At 55.9% G+C, this 20,664-nt stretch overlaps 1 protein-coding gene across 1 annotated transcript in view; it reads right to left on the reverse strand.

Moving 5' to 3' along the window:
* TELO2 (telomere maintenance 2) overlaps positions 1–20,433 on the reverse strand; it is a 43,459-nt gene extending 23,026 nt beyond the window's left edge. The window contains exons 1-7 of the mRNA XM_061991928.1: positions 20,135–20,433; positions 19,612–19,889; positions 18,729–18,797; positions 17,815–17,962; positions 16,957–17,059; positions 16,182–16,250; positions 15,064–15,205 (exon numbers count right to left, since the gene is read on the reverse strand). Of these exons, the coding sequence (XP_061847912.1) occupies positions 15,064–15,205; positions 16,182–16,250; positions 16,957–17,059; positions 17,815–17,962; positions 18,729–18,797; positions 19,612–19,889; positions 20,135–20,433 (1,108 nt within the window). The remainder of the gene's footprint in view (positions 1–15,063; positions 15,206–16,181; positions 16,251–16,956; positions 17,060–17,814; positions 17,963–18,728; positions 18,798–19,611; positions 19,890–20,134) is intronic.
* Between the last annotated feature and the right edge of the window lie 231 nt (positions 20,434–20,664).

Genomic DNA, 20,664 nt, shown 5'->3' on the forward strand with positions numbered 1-20,664 from the left:
GTGCTATGGACACACAACCCATGTGCTGTGGGAACACACACCCCATGTGCTATGGACACACAACCCATGTGCTGGGGACACACACCCCATGTGCTATGGACACACACCCCATGTGCTGGGGACACACACCCCATGTGCTGTGGGGACACACAACCCATGTGCTGTGGGGACACACCCCATGTGCTATGGACACACCCCCCATGTGCTATGGACACACAACCCATGTGCTGTGGGGACACACACAACCCATGTGCTATGGACACACACCCCATGTGCTATGGACACACACCCCATGTGCTGTGGGGACACACCCCATGTGCTATGGACACACAACCCATGTGCTGTGGGGACACACACAACCCATGTGCTATGGACACACACCCCATGTGCTGTGGGGACACACACAACCCATGTGCTGTGGGGACACACACACCCATGTGCTATGGACACACACCCCATGTGCTATGGACACACACAACCCCATGTGCTGTGGGGACACACACAACCCATGTGCTGTGGGGACACACACACCCCATGTGCTATGGACACACACACCCCATGTGCTGTGGGGACACACACACCCCATGTGCTATGGACACACACCCCATGTGCTATGGACACACACACCCCATGTGCTATGGACACACAACCCATGTGCTATGGACACACACACCCCATGTGCTATGGACACACACCCCATGTGCTGTGGACACACACAACCCATGTGCTGTGGGGACACACACCCCATGTGCTATGAACACACACCCCATGTGCTGTGGGGACACACACCCCATGTGCTGTGGGGACACACACCCCATGTGCTGTGGGGACACACACAACCCATGTGCTGTGGGGACACACACACCCCATGTGCTGTGGGGACACACACACCCATGTGCTATGGACACACACCCCATGTGCTATGGACACACACAACCCCATGTGCTGTGGGGACACACACAACCCATGTGCTGTGGGGACACACACACCCCATGTGCTGTGGGGACACACACACCCATGTGCTATGGACACACACCCCATGTGCTATGGACACACACACCCCATGTGCTATGGACACACACACCCCATGTGCTATGGACACACAACCCATGTGCTGTGGGGACACACACAACCCATGTGCTATGGACACACACCCCATGTGCTGTGGGGACACACACACCCCATGTGCTATGGACACACACCCCATGTGCTATGGACACACACACCCCATGTGCTATGGACACACACACCCCATGTGCTATGGACACACAACCCATGTGCTGAGGGAACACACACCCCATGTGCTATGGACACACACCCCATGTGCTATGGACACACACCCCATGTGCTGTGGGGACACACACCCCATGTGCTGTGGGGACACACCCCATGTGCTATGGACACACCCCCCATGTGCTATGGACACACACACCCCATGTGCTATGGACACACAACCCATGTGCTGTGGGGACACACCCCATGTGCTATGGACACACAACCCATGTGCTGTGGGGACACACACAACCCATGTGCTATGGACACACACCCCATGTGCTGTGGGGACACACACAACCCATGTGCTGTGGGGACACACACACCCATGTGCTATGGACACACACCCCATGTGCTATGGACACATACAGCTATGGACACATACAACCCCATGTGCTGTGGGGACACACACACCCCATGTGCTGTGGGGACACACACACCCCATGTGCTATGGACACACACAACCCATGTGCTGTGGGGACACACACCCCATGTGCTATGAACACACACCCCATGTGCTGTGGGGACACACACCCCATGTGCTGTGGGACACACACCCCATGTGCTGTGGGGACACACACAACCCATGTGCTGTGGGGACACACACACCCCATGTGCTGTGGGGACACACACACCCATGTGCTCATGGACACACACCCCATGTGCTATGGACACACACAACCCCATGTGCTGTGGGGACACACACAACCCATGTGCTGTGGGGACACACACACCCCATGTGCTATGGACACACACAACCCCATGTGCTATGGACACACAACCCATGTGCTATGGACACACACCCATGTGCTATGGACACACACACCCATGTGCTGTGGGGACACACACACCCCATGTGCTATGGACACACACACCCCATGTGCTGTGGGGACACACACACCCCATGTGCTATGGACACACAACCCCATGTGCTGTGGGGACACACACACCCATGTGCTATGGACACACACCCCATGTGCTATGGAACACACACCCCCATGTGCTATGGACACACACACCCCATGTGCTATGGACACACAACCCATGTGCTGTGGGAACACACACCCCATGTGCTATGGACACACAACCCATGTGCTGGGGACACACACCCCATGTGCTATGGACACACACCCCATGTGCTATGGACACACACCCCATGTGCTGGGGACACACACCCCATGTGCTGTGGGGACACACACCCCATGTGCTGTGGGGACACACCCCATGTGCTATGGACACACCCCCCATGTGCTATGGACACACACCCCATGTGCTGTGGGGACACACCCCATGTGCTATGGACACACAACCCATGTGCTGTGGGGACACACACAACACCATGTGCTGTGGGGACACACACAACCCATGTGCTATGGACACACACCCCCATGTGCTGTGGGGACACACACAACCCATGTGCTGTGGGGACACACACACCCCATGTGCTGTGGGGACACACACACCCATGTGCTATGGACACACACCCCATGTGCTATGGACACACACAACCCCATGTGCTGTGGGGACACACACAACCCATGTGCTGTGGGGACACACACACCCCCATGTGCTATGGACACACACACCCATGTGCTATGGACACACACACCCCATGTGCTGTGGGGACACACACACCCCATGTGCTATGGACACACACACCCCATGTGCTATGGACACACAACCATGTGCTATGGACACACACAACCCCATGTGCTATGGACACACAACCCATGTGCTATGGACACACAACCCATGTGCTGTGGACACACACAACCCCATGTGCTGTGGGGACACACACAACCCCATGTGCTATGGACACACACCCCATGTGCTGTGGGGACACACACAACCCATGTGCTAGTGGACACACACCCCATGTGCTGTGGGGACACACACAACCCCATGTGCTATGGACACACACACCCATGTGCTGTGGGGACACACACACCCCATGTGCTATGGACACACACCCCATGTGCTGTGGGGACACACACACCCCATGTGCTATGGACACACACACCCCATGTGCTGTGGGGACACACACACCCCATGTGCTATGGACACACACCCCATGTGCTGTGGGGACACACACACCCCATGTGCTATGAACACACACCCCATGTGCTGTGGGGACACACACCCCATGTGCTGTGGGGACACACACACCCCATGTGCTATGGACACACACACCCCATGTGCTATGGACACACAACCCATGTGCTATGGACACACACTCCATGTGCTGTGGGAACACACACCCCATGTGCTGTGGACACACACAACCCATGTGCTGTGGGGACACACACCCCATGTGCTATGAACACACACCCCATGTGCTGTGGGGACACACACCCCATGTGCTGTGGGGACACACACCCCATGTGCTGTGGGGACACACACCCCATGTGCTGGGGACACACACCCCATGTGCTGTGGGGACACACACCCCATGTGCTGTGGGGACACACACCCCATGTGCTGTGGGGACACACCCCATGTGCTATGGACACACACACCCCATGTGCTATGGACACACAACCCATGTGCTGTGGGGACACACACAACCCATGTGCTATGGACACACACCCCATGTGCTGTGGGGACACACACAACCCATGTGCTATGGACACACACCCCATGTGCTGTGGGGACACACCCCATGTGCTATGGACACACACCCCATGTGCTATGGACACACACACCCCATGTGCTATGGACACACACCCCATGTGCTATGGACACACACACCCCATGTGCTGGGAACACACACCCCATGTGCTGGGAACACACAACTCCATGTGCTGTGGGGACACACACACCCCATGTGCTGTGGACACACAACCCATGTGCTATGGACACACACACCCCATGTGCTGTGGGGACACACCCCCCATGTGCTATGGACACACACCCCATGTGCTGTGGACACACACCCCATGTGCTATGGACACACACCCCATGTGCTGTGGGGACACACACTCCATGTGCTGTGGGGACACACACCCCATGTGCTATGGACACACACTCCATGTGCTATGGACACACACACCCCATGTGCTATGGACACACACCCCATGTGCTGTGGGGACACACACAACCCATGTGCTGTGGACACACACCCCATGTGCTGTGGGGACACACACAACCCATGTGCTATGGACACACACCCCATGTGCTATGGACACACACACCCCATGTGCTATGGACACACACCCCATGTGCTGTGGGGACACACACAACCCATGTGCTGTGGGGACACACACAACCCATGTGCTATGGACACACACCCCATGTGCTGTGGACACACACCCCATGTGCTATGGACACACACCCCATGTGCTATGGACACACACACCCCATGTGCTATGGACACACAACCCATGTGCTATGGACACACACACCCCATGTGCTGTGGACACACACCCCATGTGCTATGGACACACACCCCATGTGCTATGGACACACACACCCCATGTGCTGTGGACACACCCCCCATGTGCTATGGACACACACACCCCATGTGCTGTGGACACACACCCCATGTGCTATGGACACACACTCCATGTGCTGTGGGGACACACACCCCATGTGCTATGGACACACACTCCATGTGCTATGGACACACACACCCCATGTGCTATGGACACACACCCCATGTGCTGTGGACACACAACCCATGTGCTATGGACACACACCCCATGTGCTATGGACACACACCCCATGTGCTGTGGGGACACACACACCCCATGTGCTGTGGACACACAACCCATGTGCTATGGACACACACACCCCATGTGCTGTGGACACACAACCCATGTGCTATGGACACACAACCCATGTGCTGTGGGGACACACACACCCCATGTGCTGTGGACACACACCCCATGTGCTATGGACACACACACCCCATGTGCTATGGACACACACCCCATGTGCTATGGACACACAACCCATGTGCTATGGACACACACCCCATGTGCTGTGGGGACACACACACCCCATGTGCTGTGGACACACACCCCATGTGCTATGGACACACACCCCATGTGCTATGGACACACACCCCATGTGCTGTGGGGACACACACACCCCATGTGCTGTGGACACACACCCCATGTGCTATGGACACACACCCCATGTGCTATGGACACACACCCCATGTGCTATGGACACACACACCCCATGTGCTATGGACACACAACCCATGTGCTATGGACACACACACCCCATGTGCTATGGACACACACACCCCATGTGCTATGAACACACACAACCCATGTGCTGTGGGGACACACACACCCCATGTGCTATGGACACACACACCCCATGTGCTGTGGGGACACACACACCCCATGTGCTATGGACACACACACCCCATGTGCTGTGGGGACACACACACCCCATGTGCTATGGACACACACACCCCATGTGCTGTGGGGACACACACACCCCATGTGCTATGGACACACACACCCCATGTGCTGTGGGGACACACACACCCCATGTGCTATGGACACACACACCCCATGTGCTATGGACACACAACCCATGTGCTGTGGGAACACACACCCCATGTGCTATGGACACACAACCCATGTGCTGGGGACACACACCCCATGTGCTATGGACACACACCCCATGTGCTGGGGACACACACCCCATGTGCTGTGGGGACACACACCCCATGTGCTGTGGGGACACACCCCATGTGCTATGGACACACCCCCCATGTGCTATGGACACACAACCCATGTGCTGTGGGGACACACACAACCCATGTGCTATGGACACACACCCCATGTGCTATGGACACACACCCCATGTGCTGTGGGGACACACCCCATGTGCTATGGACACACAACCCATGTGCTGTGGGGACACACACAACCCATGTGCTGTGGGGACACACACACCCATGTGCTATGGACACACACCCCATGTGCTGTGGGGACACACACACCCCATGTGCTATGGACACACACACCCCATGTGCTATGGACACACACACCCCATGTGCTATGGACACACACCCCATGTGCTATGGACACACACAACCCCATGTGCTGTGGGGACACACACACCCCATGTGCTATGGACACACACACCCCATGTGCTATGGACACACAACCCATGTGCTGTGGGGACACACACAACCCATGTGCTATGGACACACACACCCCATGTGCTGTGGGGACACACACACCCCATGTGCTATGGACACACACCCCATGTGCTATGGACACACACACCCCATGTGCTATGGACACACAACCCATGTGCTATGGACACACACACCCCATGTGCTATGGACACACCCCCCATGTGCTATGGACACACAACCCATGTGCTATGGACACACACACCCCATGTGCTATGGACACACACCCCATGTGCTATGGACACACAACCCATGTGCTGTGGGGACACACACACCCCATGTGCTGTGGGGACACACACCCCATGTGCTATGGACACACAACCCATGTGCTGTGGGGACACACACCCCATGTGCTGTGGGGACACACACCCCATGTGCTGTGGGGACACACACAACCCATGTGCTGTGGGGACACACACACCCCATGTGCTGTGGGGACACACACACCCATGTGCTATGGACACACACCCCATGTGCTATGGACACACACAACCCCATGTGCTGTGGGGACACACACAACCCATGTGCTGTGGGGACACACACACCCCATGTGCTATGGACACACACACCCCATGTGCTATGGACACACAACCCATGTGCTGTGGGAACACACACCCCATGTGCTATGGACACACACCCCATGTGCTATGGACACACACCCCATGTGCTATGGACACACACCCCATGTGCTATGGACACACACAACCCATGTGCTATGGACACACACACCCCATGTGCTATGGACACACACACCCCATGTGCTATGGACACACACACCCCATGTGCTATGGACACACACCCCATGTGCTATGGACACACAACCCATGTGCTGTGGGAACACACACCCCATGTGCTATGGACACACAACCCATGTGCTGGGGACACACAACCCATGTGCTATGGACACACACCCCATGTGCTATGGACACACAACCCATGTGCTGTGGGAACACACACCCCATGTGCTATGGACACACACACCCCATGTGCTATGGACACACCCCCCATGTGCTGTGGGAACACACACCCCATGTGCTATGGACACACACACCCCATGTGCTATGGACACACACACCCCATGTGCTATGGACACACAACCCATGTGCTGGGGACACACAACCCATGTGCTATGGACACACAACCCATGTGCTATGGACACACACACCCCATGTGCTATGGACACACAACCCATGTGCTGTGGGAACACACACCCCATGTGCTATGGACACACAACCCATGTGCTGGGGACACACACCCCATGTGCTATGGACACACAACCCATGTGCTGGGGACACACACCCCATGTGCTATGGACACACACCCCATGTGCTATGGACACACACACCCCATGTGCTGGGGACACACACCCCATGTGCTGTGGGGACACACCCCATGTGCTGTGGGGACACACCCCATGTGCTATGGACACACCCCCCATGTGCTATGGACACACAACCCATGTGCTGTGGGGACACACACAACCCATGTGCTATGGACACACACCCCATGTGCTGTGGGGACACACCCCCATGTGCTGTGGGGACACACCCCATGTGCTATGGACACACACACCCCGTGTGCTATGGACACACAACCCATGTGCTGTGGGGACACACACAACCCATGTGCTATGGACACACACCCCATGTGCTGTGGGGACACACACACCCCATGTGCTGTGGGGACACACACACCCATGTGCTATGGACACACACCCCATGTGCTATGGACACACACAACCCCATGTGCTGTGGGGACACACACACCCCATGTGCTATGGACACACACACCCCATGTGCTATGGACACACAACCCATGTGCTGTGGGGACACACACAACCCATGTGCTATGGACACACACCCCATGTGCTGTGGGGACACACACAACCCATGTGCTATGGACACACACCCCATGTGCTGTGGGGACACACACAACCCATGTGCTATGGACACACACCCCATGTGCTGTGGGGACACACACACCCCATGTGCTATGGACACACACACCCCATGTGCTGTGGGGACACACACACCCCATGTGCTATGGACACACACACCCCATGTGCTATGGACACACACACCCCATGTGCTATGAACACACACACCCCATGTGCTGTGGGGACACACACACCCCATGTGCTATGGACACACACACCCCATGTGCTGTGGGGACACACACACCCCATGTGCTATGGACACACACACCCCATGTGCTATGAACACACACAACCCATGTGCTGTGGGGACACACACACCCCATGTGCTATGGACACACACACCCCATGTGCTGTGGGGACACACACACCCCATGTGCTATGGACACACACACCCCATGTGCTATGGACACACACACCCCATGTGCTATGGACACACAACCCATGTGCTGTGGGAACACACACCCCATGTGCTATGGACACACAACCCATGTGCTGGGGACACACACCCCATGTGCTATGGACACACACCCCATGTGCTGGGGACACACACCCCATGTGCTGTGGGGACACACAACCCATGTGCTGTGGGGACACACCCCATGTGCTATGGACACACCCCCCATGTGCTATGGACACACAACCCATGTGCTGTGGGGACACACACAACCCATGTGCTATGGACACACACCCCATGTGCTATGGACACACACCCCATGTGCTGTGGGGACACACCCCATGTGCTATGGACACACAACCCATGTGCTGTGGGGACACACACAACCCATGTGCTATGGACACACACCCCATGTGCTGTGGGGACACACACAACCCATGTGCTGTGGGGACACACACACCCATGTGCTATGGACACACACCCCATGTGCTATGGACACACACAACCCCATGTGCTGTGGGGACACACACAACCCATGTGCTGTGGGGACACACACACCCCATGTGCTATGGACACACACACCCCATGTGCTGTGGGGACACACACACCCCATGTGCTATGGACACACACCCCATGTGCTATGGACACACACACCCCATGTGCTATGGACACACAACCCATGTGCTATGGACACACACACCCCATGTGCTATGGACACACACCCCATGTGCTGTGGACACACACAACCCATGTGCTGTGGGGACACACACCCCATGTGCTATGAACACACACCCCATGTGCTGTGGGGACACACACCCCATGTGCTGTGGGGACACACACCCCATGTGCTGTGGGGACACACACAACCCATGTGCTGTGGGGACACACACACCCCATGTGCTGTGGGGACACACACACCCATGTGCTATGGACACACACCCCATGTGCTATGGACACACACAACCCCATGTGCTGTGGGGACACACACAACCCATGTGCTGTGGGGACACACACACCCCATGTGCTGTGGGGACACACACACCCATGTGCTATGGACACACACCCCATGTGCTATGGACACACACACCCCATGTGCTATGGACACACACACCCCATGTGCTATGGACACACAACCCATGTGCTGTGGGGACACACACAACCCATGTGCTATGGACACACACCCCATGTGCTGTGGGGACACACACACCCCATGTGCTATGGACACACACCCCATGTGCTATGGACACACACACCCCATGTGCTATGGACACACACACCCCATGTGCTATGGACACACAACCCATGTGCTGAGGGAACACACACCCCATGTGCTATGGACACACACCCCATGTGCTATGGACACACACCCCATGTGCTGTGGGGACACACACCCCATGTGCTGTGGGGACACACCCCATGTGCTATGGACACACCCCCCATGTGCTATGGACACACACACCCCATGTGCTATGGACACACAACCCATGTGCTGTGGGGACACACCCCATGTGCTATGGACACACAACCCATGTGCTGTGGGGACACACACAACCCATGTGCTATGGACACACACCCCATGTGCTGTGGGGACACACACAACCCATGTGCTGTGGGGACACACACACCCATGTGCTATGGACACACACCCCATGTGCTATGGACACATACAACCCCATGTGCTGTGGGGACACACACACCCCATGTGCTGTGGGGACACACACACCCCATGTGCTATGGACACACACAACCCATGTGCTGTGGGGACACACACCCCATGTGCTATGAACACACACCCCATGTGCTGTGGGGACACACACCCCATGTGCTGTGGGGACACACACCCCATGTGCTGTGGGGACACACACAACCCATGTGCTGTGGGGACACACACAACCCATGTGCTGTGGGGACACACACACCCCATGTGCTGTGGGGACACACACACCCATGTGCTATGGACACACACCCCATGTGCTATGGACACACACAACCCCATGTGCTGTGGGGACACACACAACCCATGTGCTGTGGGGACACACACACCCCATGTGCTATGGACACACACACCCCATGTGCTATGGACACACAACCCATGTGCTATGGACACACACCCATGTGCTATGGACACACACACCCCATGTGCTGTGGGGACACACACACCCCATGTGCTATGGACACACACCCCATGTGCTGTGGGGACACACACACCCCATGTGCTATGGACACACACACCCCATGTGCTGTGGGGACACACACACCCCATGTGCTATGGACACACACCCCATGTGCTATGGACACACACACCCCATGTGCTATGGACACACACACCCCATGTGCTATGGACACACAACCCATGTGCTGTGGGAACACACACCCCATGTGCTATGGACACACAACCCATGTGCTGGGGACACACACCCCATGTGCTATGGACACACACCCCATGTGCTATGGACACACACCCCATGTGCTGGGGACACACACCCCATGTGCTGTGGGGACACACACCCCATGTGCTGTGGGGACACACCCCATGTGCTATGGACACACCCCCCATGTGCTATGGACACACACCCCATGTGCTGTGGGGACACACCCCATGTGCTATGGACACACAACCCATGTGCTGTGGGGACACACACAACCCATGTGCTGTGGGGACACACACAACCCATGTGCTATGGACACACACCCCATGTGCTGTGGGGACACACACAACCCATGTGCTGTGGGGACACACACACCCCATGTGCTGTGGGGACACACACACCCATGTGCTATGGACACACACCCCATGTGCTATGGACACACACAACCCCATGTGCTGTGGGGACACACACAACCCATGTGCTGTGGGGACACACACACCCCATGTGCTATGGACACACACCCCATGTGCTATGGACACACACACCCCATGTGCTGTGGGGACACACACACCCCATGTGCTATGGACACACACACCCCATGTGCTATGGACACACAACCCATGTGCTATGGACACACACACCCCATGTGCTATGGACACACAACCCATGTGCTATGGACACACACCCATGTGCTGTGGACACACACAACCCCATGTGCTGTGGGGACACACACAACCCCATGTGCTATGGACACACACCCCATGTGCTGTGGGGACACACACAACCCATGTGCTGTGGACACACACCCCATGTGCTGTGGGGACACACACAACCCCATGTGCTATGGACACACACCCCATGTGCTGTGGGGACACACACACCCCATGTGCTATGGACACACACCCCATGTGCTGTGGGGACACACACACCCCATGTGCTATGGACACACACACCCCATGTGCTGTGGGGACACACACACCCCATGTGCTATGGACACACACCCCATGTGCTGTGGGGACACACACACCCCATGTGCTATGAACACACACCCCATGTGCTGTGGGGACACACACCCCATGTGCTGTGGGGACACACACACCCCATGTGCTATGGACACACACACCCCATGTGCTATGGACACACAACCCATGTGCTATGGACACACACTCCATGTGCTGTGGGAACACACACCCCATGTGCTGTGGACACACACAACCCATGTGCTGTGGGGACACACACCCCATGTGCTATGAACACACACCCCATGTGCTGTGGGGACACACACCCCATGTGCTGTGGGGACACACACCCCATGTGCTGTGGGGACACACACCCCATGTGCTGGGGACACACACCCCATGTGCTGTGGGGACACACACCCCATGTGCTGTGGGGACACACACCCCATGTGCTGTGGGGACACACCCCATGTGCTATGGACACACACACCCCATGTGCTATGGACACACAACCCATGTGCTGTGGGGACACACACAACCCATGTGCTATGGACACACACCCCATGTGCTGTGGGGACACACACAACCCATGTGCTATGGACACACACCCCATGTGCTGTGGGGACACACCCCATGTGCTATGGACACACACCCCATGTGCTATGGACACACACACCCCATGTGCTATGGACACACACCCCATGTGCTATGGACACACACACCCCATGTGCTGGGAACACACACCCCATGTGCTGGGAACACACAACTCCATGTGCTGTGGGGACACACACACCCCATGTGCTGTGGACACACAACCCATGTGCTATGGACACACACACCCCATGTGCTGTGGGGACACACCCCCCATGTGCTATGGACACACACCCCATGTGCTGTGGACACACACCCCATGTGCTATGGACACACACCCCATGTGCTGTGGGGACACACACTCCATGTGCTGTGGGGACACACACCCCATGTGCTATGGACACACACTCCATGTGCTATGGACACACACACCCCATGTGCTATGGACACACACCCCATGTGCTGTGGGGACACACACAACCCATGTGCTGTGGACACACACCCCATGTGCTGTGGGGACACACACAACCCATGTGCTATGGACACACACCCCATGTGCTATGGACACACACACCCCATGTGCTATGGACACACACCCCATGTGCTGTGGGGACACACACAACCCATGTGCTGTGGGGACACACACAACCCATGTGCTATGGACACACACCCCATGTGCTGTGGACACACACCCCATGTGCTATGGACACACACCCCATGTGCTATGGACACACACACCCCATGTGCTATGGACACACAACCCATGTGCTATGGACACACACACCCCATGTGCTGTGGACACACACCCCATGTGCTATGGACACACACCCCATGTGCTATGGACACACACACCCCATGTGCTGTGGACACACCCCCCATGTGCTATGGACACACACACCCCATGTGCTGTGGACACACACCCCATGTGCTATGGACACACACTCCATGTGCTGTGGGGACACACACCCCATGTGCTATGGACACACACTCCATGTGCTATGGACACACACACCCCATGTGCTATGGACACACACCCCATGTGCTGTGGACACACAACCCATGTGCTATGGACACACACCCCATGTGCTATGGACACACACCCCATGTGCTGTGGGGACACACACACCCCATGTGCTGTGGACACACAACCCATGTGCTATGGACACACACACCCCATGTGCTGTGGACACACAACCCATGTGCTATGGACACACAACCCATGTGCTGTGGGGACACACACACCCCATGTGCTGTGGACACACACCCCATGTGCTATGGACACACACACCCCATGTGCTATGGACACACACCCCATGTGCTATGGACACACAACCCATGTGCTATGGACACACACCCCATGTGCTGTGGGGACACACACACCCCATGTGCTGTGGACACACACCCCATGTGCTATGGACACACACCCCATGTGCTATGGACACACACCCCATGTGCTGTGGGGACACACACACCCCATGTGCTGTGGACACACACCCCATGTGCTATGGACACACACCCCATGTGCTATGGACACACACCCCATGTGCTATGGACACACACACCCCATGTGCTATGGACACACAACCCATGTGCTATGGACACACACACCCCATGTGCTATGGACACACACACCCCATGTGCTGTGGACACACACAACCCATGTGCTGTGGGGACACACACACCCCATGTGCTATGAACACACACCCCATGTGCTGTGGGGACACACACCCCATGTGCTGTGGGGACACCCCTCCTATGTGCTGTGGGGACACACATCCCATATGCTGTGGGGACACACCCCATGTGCTATGGACACACACCCCATGTGCTGTGGGGACACACACCCCATGTGCTGTGGGGACACACACCCCATGTGCTGGGGACACACACCCCACGTGCTATGGGGACATACAACTCCAGGTCCTTGCCAGTAACACACTGCCCTGACTCACCTCCCACTGAGGGAAGCACAGTGACAGGGAGGAATGCACGTGGACAGTCAACCAAGCAGCTTTTCATCCTGATGTGCTTTCCCCTGTCCCCCTCTGGCTCCTTACTGCTGCTCCAATGCTAAGCCCATAAACTGCAAATCACACCCTTTCCTCTACCCAGTCCCAGAGTCAATCCTTGTGACCCTGTGACAGGACTCAAGGGCTCCTAACCCATTGCTGAGGTCAGACCCTTCATGCACCAATTCCATCACTGAAAGCTTGGCACGTGGAACCAGAGCACAGTGGTGCTAAAGAGGATTCCAGCAGATGCCCCCTTTGCCAGGATGCAGATGGGACAATCTGCTTTACCCATACACCAAAACAAGATGTTTTTCTGTTCACAGCCACACCTTTTGCTACACAAATCTAGCCCAGCTCATGCCCCTGTCTCACCTTGTCTGCAGCTCTCGATCTCAGGCTCCTTCAGGTGGGAGAGGCAGATGAGGATGGCCTTGCTAATATACTGCTGCTGCTCAGGAGGAGAGTGTTTCACAGCACTGCTGCTGCTCCAGGTCTCCAACAGCTCTTGCAGCACCTGAATCACAGGACTCAAGTTGGTTTGAAATGTGCTTTCACACAGCACACTGGCTATTCTGATGGCCCTTCAGTCCTTGTGCTTCCCAGTGAGCTTTGCACCCCCTAAAAACAGACCTAACTTTGTATTTCAGGGCCCAAAGCATCCTGTGTTTGACCAACTGGGAACTCCACACCTCCATGTAGTATCTTGTTAATACAATGTGAGTGTTGTTTAACTTAGAAGTGATGTTTATGTCTCATAGATAAATATCATATCCAAAGCAATGTGTTTCACTGTCAAAACCCAAGATGCTGTTAGACAGTGTGATATGGTTTAGTGCAGTTCCATCTAGCTGCCAGTACTTCCAGATGATCTTAGAGTGTGCAACCAGTGAAAAGACCATAAATGGCAAGATGGTAGAGATTTCTAGAGAAACAAATGTCCCAGAAGTCCCATCCCACTGCTGACTTGGAGAGGGAAAAAGATCTGCTTTCCTGCTGAGGAAAAGGTAGATGAGAGAGACTCTGAAGCATCTACCATGTGGCAACACAGGCAGCACTCAACCAGCTTCAGCAGAGCCCAGCCACACAAAGAGGAGATGGCAGAGGGTGCTGGGAGGGCACAAGGAATCCAAACCTCATTCCTTCTGCTACTTGGAAGACAACTTCGCAGCATCATGGAATGATGGGGGTTGGATGGGACCTTTAGAGACCATCCAACTCAACCCCCCTGCCAAAGAAGGTCCATTTAGATCAGGTCACAAAGTACTTGAATGTACCAATTCAATGTGAAAAATGAATGCCAGCAGCACAGAAAGTCTTTGATTTGTGTATCACAATTCACCTGATATGCTAGAGCTTCCCTCTCTCTTGGGAACAGTAATGGAAGTGTCCCAGAGAGGTACCAAAACTGTGCACCCCACACCCACCCACTCACACAGGGGAAGCTCTTCCCCCCTGTTTGGATACCTGGCCAACAATGTTCTGAGCCTTACCTTGATCAACAAGGCACGCCGGGGGCCATCCAGGGACAGGTAGCCAAGGAGGTTCTGCAGCACTGCAGTCTGCAATGAAAACCACCAACCCTGCTTTGACTGGGCATAAAGTTGTCATCCACCCTTCACAAATGTCTGTGGCTTCCTAAAGCTTTTCCTTCTGAGGGACTGGTTGACAACGTTCAGAGACAGAAAGGGAAGTGAATTTGGAAAACCAACCAAGCACAGCTGCAGCTCCTGATGAGACACGGGGTAAAACAGGACAGGAATACAGACAGCAGTCTTTAGCACCAGCCCAGGCAAGCACAGCACACAGAAAGTCTAGAGGACATCTCTCACAACTACATCACCCTTTTTGACACCTTGTGACAGACTTAAGTGGACAGGAAAAAGCCAAGAAACCCAGCCCCTGTCTCATCTCTTCAATCTAATTCTTATCCCTGAGGGTGGATTGTGGCTTCTCCAGTCTCCTCTTCCACATTCTGAACTAACTAGATGTCTCCAGCACCCCAAAACACTGAAATCACGTGGAAATAACCACTTGGTTCCAGGCAGAGTGCAGTAATCCTGCCAACCACCATCAAGCCCCAGGAGAACACAGAAATCCCCTCGTTTCCAAGCAATTGTTTACCACTCCCTCTTCAGGACATTCAGTTGAGGGCTGGAACTGAAGAGCTGCACACTGAGGGCTGATTTCAGGATGAAGAGGGAAATCTTACTCAAGAAGAGCTGGAGCTCAGCTAAAAGCCACATGGCTTGAATGCAGAATCCTTACCCCATGGCAATACTGCAGGAGCAGCACCTTCTGTGTCACCACAAACTGAGCTTTCTTGTTTTTCACAACCAGGTTCCCCAGCAGCCTGGACAAGACATCTGGCCTAGCAAGACAGGTCAATAACAAAGCATCAGGAATCCATACAATGCCTGCCATGCTGCTGGCTCATCATATTCTGGGAGCAGCTATTTGCAACCAAGCCTCTAAAACACCTCTAGAGTTTAGAAGCAAGTCAGTAACTGCAACAAATGTTTTCAGGTGTTTCTTCATTGTGTGTGACAACACAGATCTCTGAGGAACAGTGCAGGCTCTAGCTGAGAGGGAGCAATCGACTTCTCTGTCCTCAGAGTCTCTAGGAAATGGCACTGTAAGAAACTGCCTACACAAATACATTGTAGTGGGTTTGTGTGGGCAGGTTTTGGTAGTGGGGGGCTACAGGGGGTGCTTCTTGAAACAAAGAGCTGGCAGAAGGTTCCTCTGTATGTGTCAGGGTCAGTCAGCTCTGAGATGGAGGCAACGCTGCCCAAGGCCCAGCCCATCAGCAGTGACTCTGGCATTGACACATCCTCATTTCCCTACTCTGTTTTGATTAATAAATTAAACAAATTCACTAATAAACCAAACCAATTCTCCCCAGGCTGAGTCTGTTTTGCCCATGGTGAGTGAACTCTCTGTCCTTATCTCAGTCCAACTGAGGGGGAGCGACAAACGACTTGGCTGGCACCTTGCACCCAGCCTGGGTTAAACCACCACACACACACACACACACATCAGCCTCTTTCAGAGACTCATTTATGAAAAAGACAAAATCCCAAGGCAGGTTTTGCTGTGGGTGAGGGAGGAAAGCAGAGCTCTTACCCTGGTGCACTGTGCACAAAGCCCAGGAGCACTGCTTCCATCCAGCGGTCTGGCACACACTCGACCAGCCGCCAGCACATCCTTTGCCAGATGCAGTCTGACCTGGTGAGATCCGTGAGCTGAGGCACCAGCACGCTCAGGAGTTCCCCTGAGGGAGAAGAGCAAACAGGTGAATGCACCAGATGGCCAGAGCTGGAGGGATGGTGCCTGCAAGTGTCACAGTGCTTATGAGATGAAGAACTTTGCAGTTCCCCAGCAGCCTTAGGAGCTTGCAAGGGTTATTCATCACAGCAAGCAGCCAGGAAACCTGCCTCTTCTGCCCCTGCCCTGTTCACTACCTCTGCATTTAGTGGCTTCAAAGTCCTGAGCAAAGACAGACTAAAAGCTGCTCTGGTGGGAGGGTTATTATACATAGAATCACAGAATGATGGGGGGTGGAAGGGACCTTTACAGCTCCATCCAGTCCAACCCCCCTGCTAAAGCAGGTCTCACCTAGATCAGGTCACACAGGAACGTGTCCAGGAGGGTTTGGAAACCTCCCAAGAAGGAGCCTCCACACCCTCCTTGGGCAGCCTGGGCCAGGGCTCCCTCATCTCAACAGTCAAATAGTTTTTCCTTGTGTTTCAATCACAAGGCACTTCCAGGCCACTGATGTGGCTAAAAACCACATCATATTTTGAAAGGAGAAGAGATCTCACTCACACAAGCTGACAGAAAAGCATCACGTATCAGACAGGTGGCTAAGCAGCCTCAGAAAGCAGCCAGCACTGTACAGCCCCACCAACACAACCCCCAGAGTATTAACTCTGTATCAGTCCCCCACTGCTTCTCTTGATCATCATCAAAGTCATGCTTCTGTACCAGTGCAGTAAAACAGACCTTCCCCCTCCCCAAGAGTACTGTAAACCACTCACTTTGTCTTCCATGAACACACACCTTCCCCAGGACATGAGAGACAAAAGAGATGGAGCAATCCAAGCCACCTGGGATAAAACAGACACAAGCTTCACAAGAGCATCACCAGCATCCTCTACCCAGCCTTCAGCAGGAGCTGCATACACCCCTGCAAGCACTGAAGTCTGCAAACACATTCACTTTTGCTCTTCAAGCATCACCTCTTCCTCTACCCACTCCCTGTCTTCAGGCACAGAACAGCACCCAGTATTATTTACATACAGTGAGAGCCAAAAGGCTGAAGTAGCTCAGTCCCACTTCAATACAACAGTAATACTGTTTCATTCAGTACTGTTTAGATCTCCCACACCCTTCCTTCAGCACTGTCCAAAATTAAGCTTTGGGAACAGAGACAACCAAAGTATTCTTTTGGTTGTTAAAGCCCTTGGAGCTGCTGCAGTCCCAGCCCTGCCCTCACCCTGCCCAGCCCAGCACTGACCCACAGCCTCAGCACCTCAGCTCCACGCCTTTGGGATCCCTCCAGGGCTGGGCACTGCCCCAGCTCCCTGGGCAGCCTGGCACAGGGGCTGACACCCCTCTCAGGGAAACAGTTGTGCCTCAGCTCCAGCCTCAGCCTCCCCTGGGGCAGCTGCAGCCCATTGCCTCTTGTCCTGTCATTACTGCCTGGGGAGCAGAGCCTGATGCTGTTTAACCACTTGTAGGATTGCAACTTTCAGTGGGATTTTAAGGAACTTCAACCTCCTGCTTTTAAGCACCACGAACTTTAATGTGGAGGATGAATGTGAAGCTCTGCAAAACCCACTATCTGCACTTCAAGCACCAGCCAAGGGGGTCCAAGCACACACCACCTCTTCACAGGAGCCACCCCTCCAGCTGTCATACCTCGCAGAGACTCAGAGATCTTCTGCAGCACCTGGATAATTGCAGCCCCCAGGAGAGGAAAGTAGTTCTGCGGGAAGAACACTGCTGGGTTTTTCCCCTGGAGCGTATTGCTCACACGATCGGGCAAACAGACGATGCTGCTGAGCAGAGCCTCCTGCAGCTCGGGCGATGCCGCCTGCGCCGGCTGCTGACACACGTCCCAGAGCAGCGCCGAGAGCCGCCCCTCCTGCAGGAACCGCTCCAGCACCTCCACCGCCTCCCGGGGCTCAAGGCCGGCGCTGGAAGGAAGGAACCGCGGTCAGGCTTTGTCCCTTGCAAGGGTTACAAGCACTCGGCGCTTCAGGGCGTTCGCTCAGCGGGACAGCCCGGCGCCGCGCCGCGTTTGGAAGGGGCTGAGGGGGCCCGAGGGCCGCGCGTCCGCTCCTCCCACGGCCCGTCTGCGTCCCCAGGCCGGACGGGCGTCCCCCGGCACAGCCCCAGCAGCTCCCGCCCGCCTCCCGCGCGGGCCCCAGGCCGCACTGACCGCGGGGCGGCGAGGGCTTCCAGCAAGACGCAGAGGGCGAGGCCGGGCGGGCCGGCGAGGAAGCAGCGCTGCCACACGCCCGCGGGCCGCGCCGCGCCGGCCGCCCGCGCCAGGCTCCGCAGGAGGGCGCCGAACAGCGCCCGCTCCCGCTCCCCCAGGGCGGCCGGGCCCCCCGCCGCCGCCACGGCCGCCAGCACCGCGCCCAGCGCCTCCTCCGTCCCCGCGCCGCCCCGCTCCAGCGCCGCGGCCGCCTCCCGCAGGGCGCGCTCGGGGCCCGGGCCCGGCTCCCCCAGCGCCATGGCGCCGGCTGCCTGAGGGGAGTGAAGGGGCCGCCCCGCGCCGCAGCCGCTCAGCGGCGCCCGCCCCGCGTCGCAGCCAATCAGCGGCTCCCCGCCCCGCGCCGCAGCCAATCAGCGGCCCCCGACCCCGCGTCGCAGCCAATCAGCGGCGCCCGCCCCGCGCCGCACTTAATCAGCGGCATAGCGAAAAGCGCCGCTCGCGCCGGCCTTAAAGCCACAGGCGCCCTTGTT

This window comes from Colius striatus, chromosome 3 (genome assembly GCF_028858725.1).
Source record: "Colius striatus isolate bColStr4 chromosome 3, bColStr4.1.hap1, whole genome shotgun sequence".
Classification (NCBI taxonomy): Eukaryota; Metazoa; Chordata; class Aves; order Coliiformes; family Coliidae; genus Colius; species Colius striatus.